Here is a 15,211-nt window from a genome sequence, read left to right as displayed (position 1 = left end):
TTCACGATGGTGGGATTGTTAGTAATCCTGAGTATAACCCTCATTCACATACACACTGTGGGTGCCCACCCAGGTGTGAACCAACGTAAGCAGTGGTCGAGGTGTGGTGCCCACACCACATGGAGGAATGCCACCCCTCAGTGTTACCAGTCAATACTAGGTGGTAGATGACTTCTCTCATCAACCAGTGCAATACCATCATTTTGCTTATTGGAGGCTTGAAGTGGTGGAATCCATGTTTAGTCTCCACAGCTAAGTTCCGGTCAGCCCTTTCCCCATCTCTTCCATCATGTATGACGGATGTCTTTTCAGGTCATGATGAACACCATGGCGAAATCCAAACTTCCTTACAATTTGAGGGTACAGCTCTAAAATGGTGTTCGCAGGCCAGCCGCTAGTTAGTTCACCGGACCGAACCTATTGGAAACTCTTTAGGAGGCTTCCGATCAACTAGTGTATAATCTTACTACCGCTACTCTGCCTGATAGTGACTGGAGGGAATCCGAGTAGTGTGTATGCGGGGGCCATTGTCGAGGCCATGTTATGGCAAGGATCTGGGTATATCTTACCATGGATACGCCAGATCCAAAAATTTCATTACTTCATACACATTTCACCCCCCCCCACTTTTCTTACTATTGAATACACCATGAATTGTCAAACTAATAGAACAAGCTTATCCGCAAAAAGATCTAAACCTCCATAACATTTCCTAGTTAATTTTCACAAATATACGTGTTCTCAGTTCTAATCTCAACAATGTCCATTACCACTTGCAGTTTGCCAAACGCCATGTACTTTTTCTGACAGAATCTCAGTTATCGGTTGATTTAACCATTGCTCATCTCAGTTGCTCAAATTATTCGCTGTATGATTCCTTTCGCCTCAAAGGTGAAAACTTGTGCATATGTCCTTTCCGATATTCCCTGTCAGAGACTTGGTAATTTGGAATCTCCTCTTTTTGATCTTCTCTGGCTTAAAATCTCTCTACCTCATTCTGTCAGATCTATCTGTTGTCGCTACCGTTCTCCCAACTCCACTAATCACTTGGAACTCTTTGACTTCCTCTCTTTGCAACTTGACTTTCTCCAGTCCAACTTTCCTAACAGTGATGTAATTTTCCTTGGTGATTTTAACGTTTACAACTCCATCAGGCTTCCGTTTTCTAGTCACACCAACCCAGCTGGTCGAGATGCTAAGGCTTTTGCAATTACTTTGCAATTACTCTTGGGGGAATACAAGGATTATAGATAAACAGTGGCCACTGGCAGAGGTGAAAGTGATTCTTGCACTGCTTCTATTGGAATGAGCAACAGCCTGGAAAACAAGATGCAGGGTATTTCAGAGACTGCTGGGAGTCATTGTGGTACAAGTAAACACATGGATTGCGTTAGGGTAGCTAAAAATAGGAACAGGTGCATGTATACTTGTGTGTACACCAATGCTAGGAGTTTGGTAAATAAATTTGAGGTATTGCTCAAAACATCAAAGGCAGATAATGTTGGGATATCAGAGACATGGTGTCACACAGATATAAGGAATGCAGGACTGGAATATAGGGAGTACAATGTGTACAGAAAGGATAGACAGGATAGGAAGGGAGGAGGGGTTATGCTATTAGTTAAGAAACACATAAAATACAAGGTGCAGTTTAGAGTCAGTTTTGTGTGACATAAGCATTGGGAGATCAAAATTGAGAGTAGGAGTGTGCTGTAGGCCTAATGTCTCTGATGAGTATAATAAGAAACTGTACAGGGTTCGGGAGGCAAGTAGAGGAAGTAATACTCTTGATCTGATTATCAGTAGTGATTCTTCATGCATTAAGAATCTGCAGATAAAGGAACCACTAGGTGGCAGTGATCACAGTGTGCTGAAGTGGGATTTACTCAAAGAGGTAACTACCATCAGGAGTAAAGGGAAGGGTTATTGCTTTCGTAAAGGCGACTACGATGGTCTGAGACAGTATTTAAATTCTATACATTGTGACCAACTGATGTTACCAACAGCAAATTCAAAATGGGAAACATTCAAAGAATTTATCTTGGAAGCTACTAGGCTTTACGTACCAACTAAGAAATATTGTTCAAGGTTTAGGCCTAAATGGATGTCAGATGAACTAATGAGACATTTGGCAGAGAAGAAAAATGCATGGGATACATATAAATTAATGGGTGACTTTAGCATTAGCATTTGTAGAGACGCATATGATGCAAGAAAGCAAGCTTATGCAGCATCAGCCAAAAAAAAAAACCACTCCCATTTCACCCCTCCATTCGTTTGAAATACCTGTCCAGCTGAGCCTTAAATTTATTTAGGCTATCAACTTCCACAACAAGGGATGGAAGTCTGTTCCACCAACCAACTACCCGCTGGCTAAAGGCAAATTTCCACACATCTATCCTACATCTGTCTTTCCTCAATTTGAATTTATGCCCTCTCAGGTGATTATTCTGAGCAAGAGGAAGAATCCCATCGGCATTGAGCATGCTCAAACCATTCAAGGCTTTATACACCTCTATCAGATCACCTTGCCGGTGCCTAGTCTCCAGACACCGTAATTTGCAAAACTTAAGCCTTTCTTCGTAAGAGCAGCCCTTTGTTCCATTCACTAATCTTGTTGCCCTTCTCTGTACTCGTTCCAGCATCTCTACAGCCTTCTTGAAATGAGGCCTCCAGACCTGTATACAGTACTCTAGGTGTGGCCTGACCATTGCCTTATACAAGGGAATAATCACCTCCTTATCCCTGCTAGAAAAATTCCTTTATATCATTGACAATACACCATGAGCTACTCTTGCAGCCCGTCTGCACTGCTCAGAAAACTTCATATCTGCCTGCACAACCACCTCCTATGTCCCTTTCATTCTCTACCACTGTCAATGTAGTACCACAGAGTTGATACGTTGCTCTGGGGGTTGCTGTTTCCCATATGTAGTACTTTACATTTGTCAGTGTTAAACTTCATTTGCCACCTCTCAGCCCATCTGCTCAACCTTTCCAGATCCTGTTGCAGTAGCATAGTGTCAGTAGTGTCCTTGACAACCCTGCCAACCTTCGTATCGTCTGCAAACTTGGACATTAAGCTTGATATTCCATCATCAAAATCATTTATAAATACAGAAAACAACAATGGACCCAACACTGAACCCTGAGGAACTCCATGGACATTAGTCCATGATGAGCAGTGTCTATTGATCACGACTCTCTGTGGCGCCTCCGTAGCCAGGTGGGCAGGAGCAGCAGTGTGTAGCACACGCTTCTTGATTAGACTGGGGTTCGAGCCCGTGACCACCAATACGCAGGTTGCGGAAAGGTCAGGTAATGACCATCGCATATCCCCAGAGCAATATGGCCTTAGTTGCTAATGCTCCTAAAAACCAAATAATAATAACAACAACAACCACTCTCTGTCTTCTCCCCTTCAACTATCCCTTTATCCATAGCAGCAATTTGCCTCTAATGCCACACTGCTCCAATTTGTGCAGCAGCCTTTCATGTGCAACACTATCAAAAGCCTTTCTAAGATCCAAATATATAATATCAAGGTTATTCCCTGCATCCAGTTCTTTTGTGACTGCATCATAGTATCCAATCAAATTGGTCAGGCAAGACTTTCCCTCAACAAAACCATGAAGGTAACTAATTCTAGTAATCAACAACTAACAACGATGGAGTCTTATACACGTTAATCAAGTTTCCTCTTGTGCTTAGTTTCCACATGTTTTAGGTATTTCCTCATATGGATGCCCCTTTTACCAACCTCACCAGGCACGTTGCTCATTATTGGACTATTTCAAAAAGCGCAATGTCTTTTTTAGGTGCAATCTCCATACTCGAACACAATATTTCAACTTACCTTATACAGTTGAATTATGACCTATCTATCTCTACAAGCAAATGCACAATAAATCATTGAGAAGGCACCAAGAGCTTTCCTTGCTGTCTCTCTACACTGCTGAGAGAACTTCATGTCTAAACATATTATAACTCCCAAATCTGTGTGTTCTTTGCTCTTGTTTTTTTTAGTGTATAAATTATTTATGGTTTGCTGTTCTCGAAATGTAAGATTTGCACTTATTTTGCAAATGCATTTTCCAAAATAAGTGATATTATGACAAATTGTTACAATGGCTAGTTTGTTCTGCAGTGTTAATTAAGACCATTGGATTATCTGTGCAGTTTGAATCCTGCTAGTCTCAAAAAAAGGTGAAAGCACAGGATAGTCTGACAAACATATAATTTCTCTGAGGCCATATTAGCTTTAATTTTATGATAATTTAAAATTTTCTCTTTTGTAGTACTATCTCTCGTTCAGTAAACCTAGCATTAGTAGAATCATATGATGCAAGAAAGCATGCTTATACAGCATCAGCCAAAAAAAAAAAAAAAAAAATTTCCCATTTCACCCATCCATTCACTCCAAAAGTTTTTCTAGTTCTTCCTTGAATTTATTTAACTTTTACAATGACAGATGGAAGTTTGTTTCAGAAACCACCCACTTGCTAAAGACAAACTTCTGCACATCTATTCTGCAACTGTCTTTCCTTAATTTGAATTTATGCCCCCTCAGGGATGTAATCTGAGAAAGATGAAGAATCCCATCAGCATTAAGCTTGCTCAAACAATTCAAGGCCTTATACACCTCAATCAAGATCCTTGCAGGTGTCTAGTCTCCAGATGCTGCAATTTGAAAAACTTAAGCCTTTCTTGGTAAGCACACAACCATTTGTTCCCCTCACCAATCTTATTGCCCTTCTCTATACTCATTTCAGCAGCTCTACATCCTCCCTAAAATGAGGCTTCCATACCTATATGCAGTACTCAAAGTGTGGCCTGACCACCACTTTATACAAAGGGATAATCACCTCCTTATCGCTGCTACCAAAATTCCTATATACTATTGATAATCCCCATGGGTTGTTCTGTCAGCTGTCTGCACTGCTCAGAAAACTTCATATCTGACAGCACAAAAAATCCCCAGGTCTTTTTTATTCTCTACCACTCTGAGTTTAGTACCATGCAGTTGGTATATTACTCTGGGGTTACTGCTACCCATGTACAGTACTTTGCATTTGTCAATATTAAACTTTCAGCCCAACTTTTTTAGATCCTGTTGCTGTAGCTTATTGTAATTAACAACCCTGCCAACCTTCAAATCATCTGCAAACTTGGACATTAAGCCATTGATATACCTTCATCAATATCATTGATAAATACAGAAAATAACACTGGGCCCAACACTGAACCCTGGGACATTCCACTAATAACTTTAGTCCAAGAAAAGCAGTGTCCATTGATTACTACTCACTGTCTTCTCCCACTCAACCATCTCTTTATCCATAGCAGCAACTTGCCCTTAATGCCATACTGCTCCCATTTGTACAGTAGATAATGTGCAACAATATCAAAAACTTTCCTGAAATCTAAGTATAGGATATGAAAATTATTTTTTGCATACAATTCCTAAGTGACCACATCGTAATATCCAATCAAATTTGTCAGACAAGACCAATGCTAACATACCCATGCTGTGTCTGAACTATAACTGCAGTCTTGTCTAGATGATCCTGTAATGCTTCTTTGACCATTGACTCCATTATTTTCCTCAGAAAAGAAGTTAAACTGAGGTCTGTAATTATTCATGTCACCCTTTGGGTATTGAGATACATTTGCACGTCTCCAGTCCATGGGGACCTCCCTGAATCCAGAGATGCTCTCATAATAATGGCTAAGGGTTTGCTTACTTTCTTTGCTCCCTCCTTTAATATAACTGGATAGATCTCATCCACCCCAGGCGCCTTTCTTGTGTTTAACTTCAATAATTTCTCCTCCACTTTGCTCTCAGTTATTAAAAAATCTTTTAGCTCCCTATTAGTGTTTGAAAAATCGCAGGCATTCCCTTCCCTAAATAACTACTCATGTGTGAATGTAGATTCAAAATACTCATTGTTTGTCAGCTATCTGAGCAGGGTCCTCAACAGTCAAACCATTGATATCCAGTTGACCAATCTGATTCATCCCCTTCCTTCCAGAGTTTACATAAGTAAAGAAGTCTCTGCTGTTCCACTTTGTATCCTCTTCACAAAGATTCCTTGCAATCTGCCTTCGCTTGCCTTGCCTCCTCTGTGACTGAATTACAGACTAGCTTACATCTAGCATAGTCTTCTGTGTCGCCTGATAAATTTATATGTATCCCATTCATTTTTCTTCTCTGCCACAAGTCTTATTAGTTCATCTGACCTCTATTTAGGCCTAAACCTTGAACAGTATTTCTTAGTGAAACAAAAAGCTTAGTAGCTTCGAAGATTACTTCCTTGAATGATTCCCATTTAGAATTTAGAACTACATCTACAGTTAACTGCTGTTTCAAATTACAGCTATGTGGCTGGTCATATAATGCTTGAGTGAGCCAGCGAGAAGTTGGAGCTCTCTTCAGAACAACTGAGAAGAGAGAGAGCCCATTCTGGGTAGAGCTGTAAAAATGTATTCTTTATTAGATCTGTGGTTAACTTTTTCCATGAACAGCAACTTACTGATGCACACATTAAATAGATTTAATTCCACACAACCAATTTTTTTTTTTTTTTTTTTGTGCTACCATTATAGCTAACCATGCAGCTTACTAAAGTGGCTCAAGGTCATTCAATTGGCTTTCTTCTAGTGCTACTATGGGAGAGAAGGCCTACTGAGTGACCTTGGGATGCCTTAAATTGTTTTTCTCTCTGCTCAATTATAATGTTAGCAAAAATTAAAAAGGTCATTGTTATTATGCACAAGAAATTGATTAAAATCGATTGAATCAATAAAATAAAAATGTCATATAAAATGTTAAATATTGCACATACTTTATTATTATTATTGCTTAAGACTAATTATTTTTCTTTTTCTTTTTCTCCAATGCAAAAGTTTTCTTCTATGAAGTACATTCATTGATATTCTTTCTCTCTGATACTGTTTAGGCATGCATTTAAAATTGACATTATGGTATATTACAACATTTGCTGTAACTGTGTCTATTGTCATTGTGCATATTTAACAAATTGAACTGTTTACATTTTAACCACCATTTACAGTACTTGCATTACAACTTTTGCCAACTTTTATGAATCTGAATTTTTAAACTTTTATTCATTATAAATGGCTCTTTTAGTTGTTATAAATGTTTACAGATGTAGATAATAAATATTCATTGAAATGTGCTACTCCAAAACTGCTCAGTTACTAATTAAACCTCTGTTAAATTTTAAAATCTGAATCCCGAAGATCTGCCAGATTTTAAAGAGTTTATATTGTTATTATTATTGTTCTTATCATTATTATTATTAAAAAAAAAAAACCCTTTCTCCATTATGGGATTTTTTATGCCCTGTGACAGGTGGTAGTAAGTATGTAGTTAGTAATGGAGGCATGTGATGCAAGAAAGGCAGTATTATTAGCTTATGTAGGATCAGCCAAAGAAAAAAAAAAACAATTTCACACATGCATTCCCTCTAAAAGTTTGTTCAGTTCTTTCTTGAATTTATTTAAGCTATCAAATTCCACGACAGTTGGAAGTTTTCTCCAGCAATTAACCACCCGCTGATTATAGGCAAATTTCCGCACCCTCGTAAAAATGAGGGTGCGGAATCACCTCAAATTTATGCCTCCTCGGGTTCATAATCTGAGCAAGTGGAAGAATCCCATTAGAATTCAGCGTGTTCAGTCCATTAAAGGCCTGTTACACCTTGATCAGATCACTTTGCAGGTGCCTAGTCTCTAGCTGCTGCAATTTGCAGAACTTAAGCATTCCTTAGTAAGAGGACCCCTTCGTTCCCCTCACTAATCTTGTTGTCCTTCTCTGTACATGCTCAAGCAACTCTGTATCCTTCGTAAAATGAGGCCTCTAGACTTGTATGCAGTACTCAAGGCCTGACAATTTGCCTTATACAAAGGGATAATCACCTCCTTTTCCCTACTAGTCAAATTCCTGTATATCATTGACAATACCCCATGACCTGCTCTGGCAGCCTGTCTGCATTGCTCAGAAAACTTCATATCCGCAGTCCCAATATAATCTGTGATGTGGTTACAAAGGAACTGGATGGAAAAAATAATTTTCATATCATATATTTGGATTTCAGGAAAGCTTTTGACACTGTTGCGCATGGAAGACTATTGTACAAATTGGAGCAGAATGGTATTAAGGGTAAGTTGCTACAATGGATAAAAGAATGGTTGAGTGGGAGAAGACAGAGGGTGGTAATTAATGGTTGCTGCTCTTCGTGGACTAATGTTATTAGTGGGGTCCCATAGGATTCGGTGTTGGGTCCTCTGTTGTTTTGTATATTTATCAATGATATTGATAAATATACAAAACCTGATATATAAGTATATCAGGTTTTGTTTATTTAAGCCTAATATATAAGTATATCAGGCTTAATGTCAAAGTTTGCAGATGATACAAAGGTTGGCAGGGTTGTTAATGGCAGTGTGCTACTGCAACAGGATCTAGATAATTTGGGCAGATGGGCTAAGAAGTGGCAACTGGAGTTTAACCTTGACAAATGCAAAGTACTGCATATGGGTAGAAGTAACCCCAGAGAAATGTACCAACTGTGTTGGTACATTTAATACAACTACACTTAAGGTGGTAGAAAATGAAAAAGACCTGGGAGTAATTGTGCAGTCAGATATGAAGTTTTCTGAGCAATGCAGACAGGCTGCCACGGCAGGTCATGGGGTATTGTCAATGATATATATATAGGAATTTTGCTAGCAGGGAAAAGGAGGTGATTGTCCCTCTGTGTATAAGGCATTGGTTAGGCCAATGCTTGAGTACTGCGTACAGGTCTGGAGACCTCATTTTAGGAAGGATGTAGATTTGCTTGAGCGTGTACAGAGAAGGGCAACAAGAGAGGCTTAAGTTCTGCAAATTGCAGTGGCTGGAGACTAGGCACCTGCGCGGTTATCTGATTGAGGTGTATAAGGCCTTGAATGGATTGAGCATGCTGAATTCTGATGGGATCCTTCCACTTGTTCAGATTACAAACCTAAGGGGGCATAAATTTAAATTAAGAAAAGACAGATGTAGAATAGATGTGCGTAAATTTGCCTTTAGCCAGCGGGTAGTTAATTGCTGGAACAAACTTCCATCTTTCGTTGTGGAAGTTGATAGGTTAAATAAATTTAAGGAGGAACTGGACAGGCATTTGGAGGGAATGGTGTGATTTTTTTTTTTTTTTTTTTTGACTGATGCTGCATAAGCTCATACACTTGCTTTCTTGCATCACATGCCGCTACTACTACTATCTGACTGCACAATTGCTTCCAGATCGTTTTCATTTTCTACCACCGTAAGTATGGTACCACACAGTTGGTACTGTGTGTTACTATACTTATATATGTGGTATTATACATTTTTTTTTTTTATGGGGGGTTTCTGGTGTTGGGCACTGCTATGTCGATCAGGTAGGTAGCCATATCCTTCTCAATTGGGGTTAAGTTTGGTCTGTTGTGCAGGATCATCTTGTCCATCATTATCGCACAGTCCCAATATAATCTGTGAGTAGAGGTCTCTACTCTAGTATGGCCTGTGACACATACTTTTAATATGGTAAACTTTCTTTGATCAGCTTGCATTTTTGTGCTAGTTTCTGATAATCATGAAGGTTCTTATAATCTCCTTCTTCTCTTGCTCAATGAGGTCAGTCAATCCCTCCTTCCTCCTTTATGGGCTATAGTCAGTCTCTTGATGCCCAGCTTTGAGTGGTTTTGGCGGCTCTTGGTCATCATTCTGGTCAATCTGATTAACTTCTCCAGCTTAATGTTGATCCAAATTATGATATCCTGGGACTGAATAAGTGTTTATTGCTGTGACCATGTTCCCCCATCACTTTTGATCTTAGCAGGCTTCTCAGTCTCTAATGGTATTTCTCCTTCAGGAGTGCCTTGATCACCTTGTGTTCTAACTGCATCATCCCCAAATATTTGTCTCCCCCCCCCGTCATGGCTTCAATATCTTCACTGGTCTTCAGCTGGTAGTTTTGTGTAACCAGATGATGATCTTTGATGTAATCCGTGTGTCTTGCATTGCCTAGGCCAAATTGCATCCTGATATCAGTGCTGAATTCATCAGTGATCCAGAGTAGCTGTTGAAATTGATTCTCAGTTGCAGCATAGAGTTTGATGTTACCCATGTACATTAGGTGAGAGAAGGTGTACAGGTTATTCCTCCCTTCTTTTATTGTATGCCTATACTTGCTGTTATTGAGCATGGTGGACTGTAGGTTGAGTGCTATACAGAACCATAGTGGGCTCAGGGCATATCCCTTGAAGGGTATTGGTCTGGTCATGATGTTCTCGGCCTTGATGGTTGTCCTCCATTTTGCCACGGTTTCTTCTAGTTTGCAGGATCAGCTTAACTTTGTAGGTCTTCAATGTCTCTGTCAGCCAGCTATGGGGCATGGAGTTGAAGGCCTTGCAGTGGTCGATGCAGGCCATGTACAGGTTGTGGTGCTTCTTGTAGGCTTGCTCCATAACTGCAGCATCAATGGTCAATTGCTCCTTGCATCTTCTGCTCATCTGCTTATATCCCTTTTGCTGCTCAGCCCTGATGTTTTGGCTCTCTGAATGGTTTGATATCTTTTTAGTTATGCAGCTAGTCAGTATCTTGTGCATTGTTGGAGACAGGTGATTGGTCTGTATTTGTGGTGTCTTTGTCCTTACCATTTAGGTATGTGATTCCTTGAGTCAGAGACTCTGGGATTGTGTCAGGGTGCCTTATTATCTGGGTGAATTGCTCTGCTATGTGCCTGCATGTGCAGCTGAATTTCTTGTACTAGTAGTTGTGGATGTTATCCATTCCTGAGGTTCACCAGTTATGGGACTTATTATTATGTTTTTTATTGTTATTATTAATTTTGAAGAAACCTTCTGAAATGTTCTTGAGCAAATTGTCAGATTTATATTAAAAGTTTAACAAACTCACATTTCTAAAATTTAACAGGGATGCAGAATTAATATTATTTAAATTATTTTCAAAATATTAAAAAGTATTGGTAGCCACCCGTGTAATAGCATATTATTAGAGTATGTTTATTTACCTTATTGAAAAATAAATATTGATTGACAGTAACAACCTAAAAAAAATTTTGTCCTGTAGTATTGCCACAAGATAATTTTTTCTTTCATTTCCTTCTTTTGGAGCATACATTTTAAAGTTACATTGACAGGTTGTGTTAAACTGATTTTATTTGTTTATGCATAGAAGATTTTTTCCGCCCTTTCAGATGAAAGTGGAAGTGACAGTGAAGGTGCTGGTAGTACTAGTTCATCCTATTCGTCTCTCAGTGACTTTGTGTCTGATATGGTTAATAGTGACATTAGTGGAGATATCACCGGTAAAAATATCCAATTTTTTAAATGACAAAATATTGCATGGTGCAGGTGTTCTTTTGGTTATGGAATCCCAGTATGGGAGTAATGTGCTTCTTAGCAGATGGCATATAGACAAACTTGCTTCCAGTTTTGGTAGCAGAGTTTTACCTGTTTGGAATTTTGCTGTGCATCTGTACTTTCTTTCTAAATTTAGTTTGCTTACCTTACTTTAAAGATGGTGCTGAAAGTGGTGACCCATAGTTCACCTTTGAAAATACTGTCAGACAGATGTCATTATTTTGTGTGAACTATGTAAAGATACGTATCCGGGCTGCATATTGAGAAACACAAAGAACTGAATTATCTGTAGATAGTTGAGACCCAAAGGTAATCGCTTGAATTGCTGTCTTTAAATAAAGTAAAATTAATTTTGACAGGAATAGATGGAGGAGGAAGAATGCCAGCAAAGTATATCAGAGATTCCATTCCTGAATTGGAAGCAGTTCAGAAACAGAATTTGTTTTTATACCATCTGATAAGGAGGGCATCATTTTACTTTTGAGATTTTTAAATAATGTAAACATTTTTTATGCTTACATTTGTAAGCATTGTGTGTGTGTGTGTGTGTGTGTGTGTGTGTGTGTGTGTGTGTGTTGTGTGTGTGTGTGTGTGTGTGTGTGTGCACACACACACAATCTTAAAAATAGTACAATATTCAAAAATGAGTGGATAGGAGGCATAAAAATCATCAAAATTGTAGTATTCAAGTGTCAAAGTTTTAAGACTCATGAAAAAGAAAATATTAAACTGCATAATAAATACAGCAAATTACTGCTGAAGTTAAGGTTTAACTAGGCAAGGTGCAATTCTGCTCTTCTATAATATGCCACTTAATGTTCAAAGTAAAATAAGATAAATATAAATTAAAAAAATACAAAGCAGTGTTCACCTACAGCAATGCAAATGTATGCCCCTACAAGGAGACATATGCCCACATCTACCAAAGAATGAGTGCAACTTTTATAATAAATAGATAGAGAACCAGGAACTCACAAGCACTACCTCTTCAAAGCTCATTAGCATTTGTGAACCCCAAAAAGGGTTGTATTTTGGTCATCGACCACGGTCCAACAGAATGTCAATGGCTATCCCTATATGATCGAAACCAGATAGAAAATAATGAATATAACTCAAAATTATAAAGTATGTCATGACCACCAACCTCTATAGATTAAATAAGCAAACATAACAGGCAAAATGCAAATTTAAACATCAACCTAGCTAGTTGACGAGTCTAAACCAAATGCAAATGTACAAATTAACATTGAACTAAATCATAATAAAGAGGGAAGGCAGTGGCTTTGACACTTTATAATTTTAATTTCTGTTCATTATTTTCTGTCGTGTTTGTATCATATAGGGACATTCATCGATATTTTACTGAATAGTAAATCCACAAGCACTGTTGAAGAGGTAGTACTTGTGAGTTCTTGATTCCTATTTATCCAACTATCTATTTATTATAAAATTGCACTCATTCTTTGGTAGGCAGGCTTGGGTGCACATACACCCATACTCATTGTGTTGTTTTCTTTTCTTATTTATTTTATTTTCAACTTGTTAAGAGACTTCTTTATAAAGATCTACTCACCTCTGTAGATCTGCTGATTAGACTTATGGAAGAGAGGAAGAGTACAGAAAAGGAAACTAAAGGTACAGAGAACCATTAAGAAGCACAGACTCCCTGAAGTGCACTTTAGTAGAGTACATTCTTAATACTGCCATTACTGAATACAATATAACCAAGCTATTTAAAAAAAAAAAGTGATGGAATTTTAGAAAGAACTTAATGGTAAAAAGAGAAACAGTCTTTTTGGATTTGTTGTTAATTACCATATGAGTGAGAATGAAAGCAGGGTTTTATATATCTGGTGCAGTCACCTACTGCTGTGGATAATGTCTATAGGGGTGGTAATTTTGTGAACTTATTTTATCCAAGCATTAGATATTGGAAAAGTCAACAGGTGGCCATGCATTTAGATTTCAAATTGTTATTATTATTAGATTTTGAATTAGATTTCTGATTTGTATTTAACTATGACTAATGCTTCCATAGTACATAGTTTATAGCATTGTTTACTTTGACTTAAATATGAGCATTATGAGCATTGTTCTATTTGTAATATGTGTCCAAAGTTGTGAGCTTGTGAAGACAATTCTATTTATCCAGTTCCTGCCAGATACCATATTTGTAGAATTATGCATGTTTATTTCAGATGCTACTGTGGCATATCAGACAGAAGTGGACCATACATATTTGGCTGGACAGCCTTTCTAGAAGTTGCTGAGGTATACTATGTTATTTGAGCCACATATTTTGTAGGTCAGTTAATGTCTGTGTGCCTGAAAATGTCTCTAATCCTGTGGTATTGAAGAGAAACAATTTTATTGTGATTGAGTCACCAAGAGCTACTATTCTTGTTGGAGGAAATAGCCTCTAGCATGGAATTATGAATGTAAATATTTAAGCTCTCATTCCAAATTGGCTTCTGAAGAGCAATATTTTTTTTTTACATTTTAAGACGTGCATAACTGGTTTTTTTTCCATGTGCAGTGGGTGATGACAGTTTTAAATGCAGGAATTGGGGGGGGGGATTTGGCTGATGCTATATAAGCTTGCTTTTTTGCATCCTGTGTCCTTGCTAGGTCACATGATGCAAACCCTTCCCTTTACCCCTGGTCTAGGACACACCAGGGGTAAAGGGAAGGGTTTTTGTATTCATAAAGATGACTACAGTGGTCTGAGACAGTATTTAAATTCTATATGGTGGGATCAATTGACGATGTTACCAACAGCAAATTCAAAATGGGAAGCATCCAAAGAATTAATTTTGGAAGCTACTAGGCCTAGGCTTTTCATACCAACTAAGAAAAATTTGTTCAAGATTTAGGCCTAAATGGATGTCAGATGAACTAATTAGACATGTGGCAGAGAAGAAAAATGCATGGGATACATATAAATTAACAACTGACACAGAAGCCTATGATAGATATAAGCTGATCTGTAAACAAGTCACAAAGGAGGTTAGGCAGGCAAAGGCAGATTACGAGAAATCTTTTGCAAAGGATGCAAAGAAAAACAGCAAAGACTTCTTTACTTATGTAAACTCTAGAAGGAAGGGGATGAATCAGATTGGTCCACTTGATATCAATGGTTGAACTGTTAATGATTCTGCTCAGGTAGCTAACAAATTAAATGAATATTTTGCATCTACATTCACACGAGGAGTTATTCAGGGAGGGGAATGCCACAGGTGTATTAAACTCTGGCAGTAAGCTAGATAATCTTGTAATAACTGAGAGTAAGGTGGAGGAGAAATTGTTGAAGATAAACATAAGAAAGGGACCTGGAGTGGATGGAATCTATCCAGTTATATTAAAGAAGGCAGCAAAGGAAGTAAGCAAACCCTTAGCCATAATTATGAGAGCTTCCTTGAACTCAGAGGAGGTACCCATGGAATGGAGATGTGCAAATGTGACCCCAATCCACAAAGGAGGAGACACAGGTAATTACAGACCTTTTAGTTTAACTTCTGTTCCAGGGAAATTAATGGAGGCACTGGTTAAAGAAGCATTGCAGGATCATCTAGACAAGACTTCAGTTATAGCTCAGACACAGCATGGGTTTGTTAAGGGGAAGTCTTGTCTGACCAATTTGATTGGATAATATGATGTAGTCACAAAGGAACTGGATGCAAAGAATAATTTTGATATCATATATTTGGATCTTAGAACGGCTTTTGATACTGTTGCATGAAGACTGCTGCACAAATTGGAGCAGTATGGCATTGGAGGC

At 38.3% G+C, this 15,211-nt stretch overlaps 1 protein-coding gene across 12 annotated transcripts in view; it reads left to right on the top strand.

The window, feature by feature from the left end:
- The window catches only part of Rab3-GEF (Rab3 GDP-GTP exchange factor), a 973,693-nt gene that overhangs the window by 337,404 nt on the left and 621,078 nt on the right, over positions 1-15,211 (top strand). For all 12 annotated transcript variants that reach the window (XR_016547514.1, XM_090382519.1, XM_090382521.1 and 9 more), the window contains exon 11: positions 11,268-11,378. Coding sequence is in view for 11 of the 12 variants with exons in the window: in XM_090382519.1 (XP_090238645.1) it covers positions 11,268-11,378 (111 nt within the window). In the remaining variant the exon portion in view is untranslated. The remainder of the gene's footprint in view (positions 1-11,267; positions 11,379-15,211) is intronic.

Source organism: Mastigoproctus giganteus, chromosome 10 (genome assembly GCF_048544385.1).
Source record: "Mastigoproctus giganteus isolate SK-2022 chromosome 10, ASM4854438v1, whole genome shotgun sequence".
In the NCBI taxonomy this organism is placed as follows: Eukaryota; Metazoa; Arthropoda; class Arachnida; order Uropygi; family Thelyphonidae; genus Mastigoproctus; species Mastigoproctus giganteus.
This window is presented reverse-complemented; position numbering and strand designations above follow the sequence as displayed.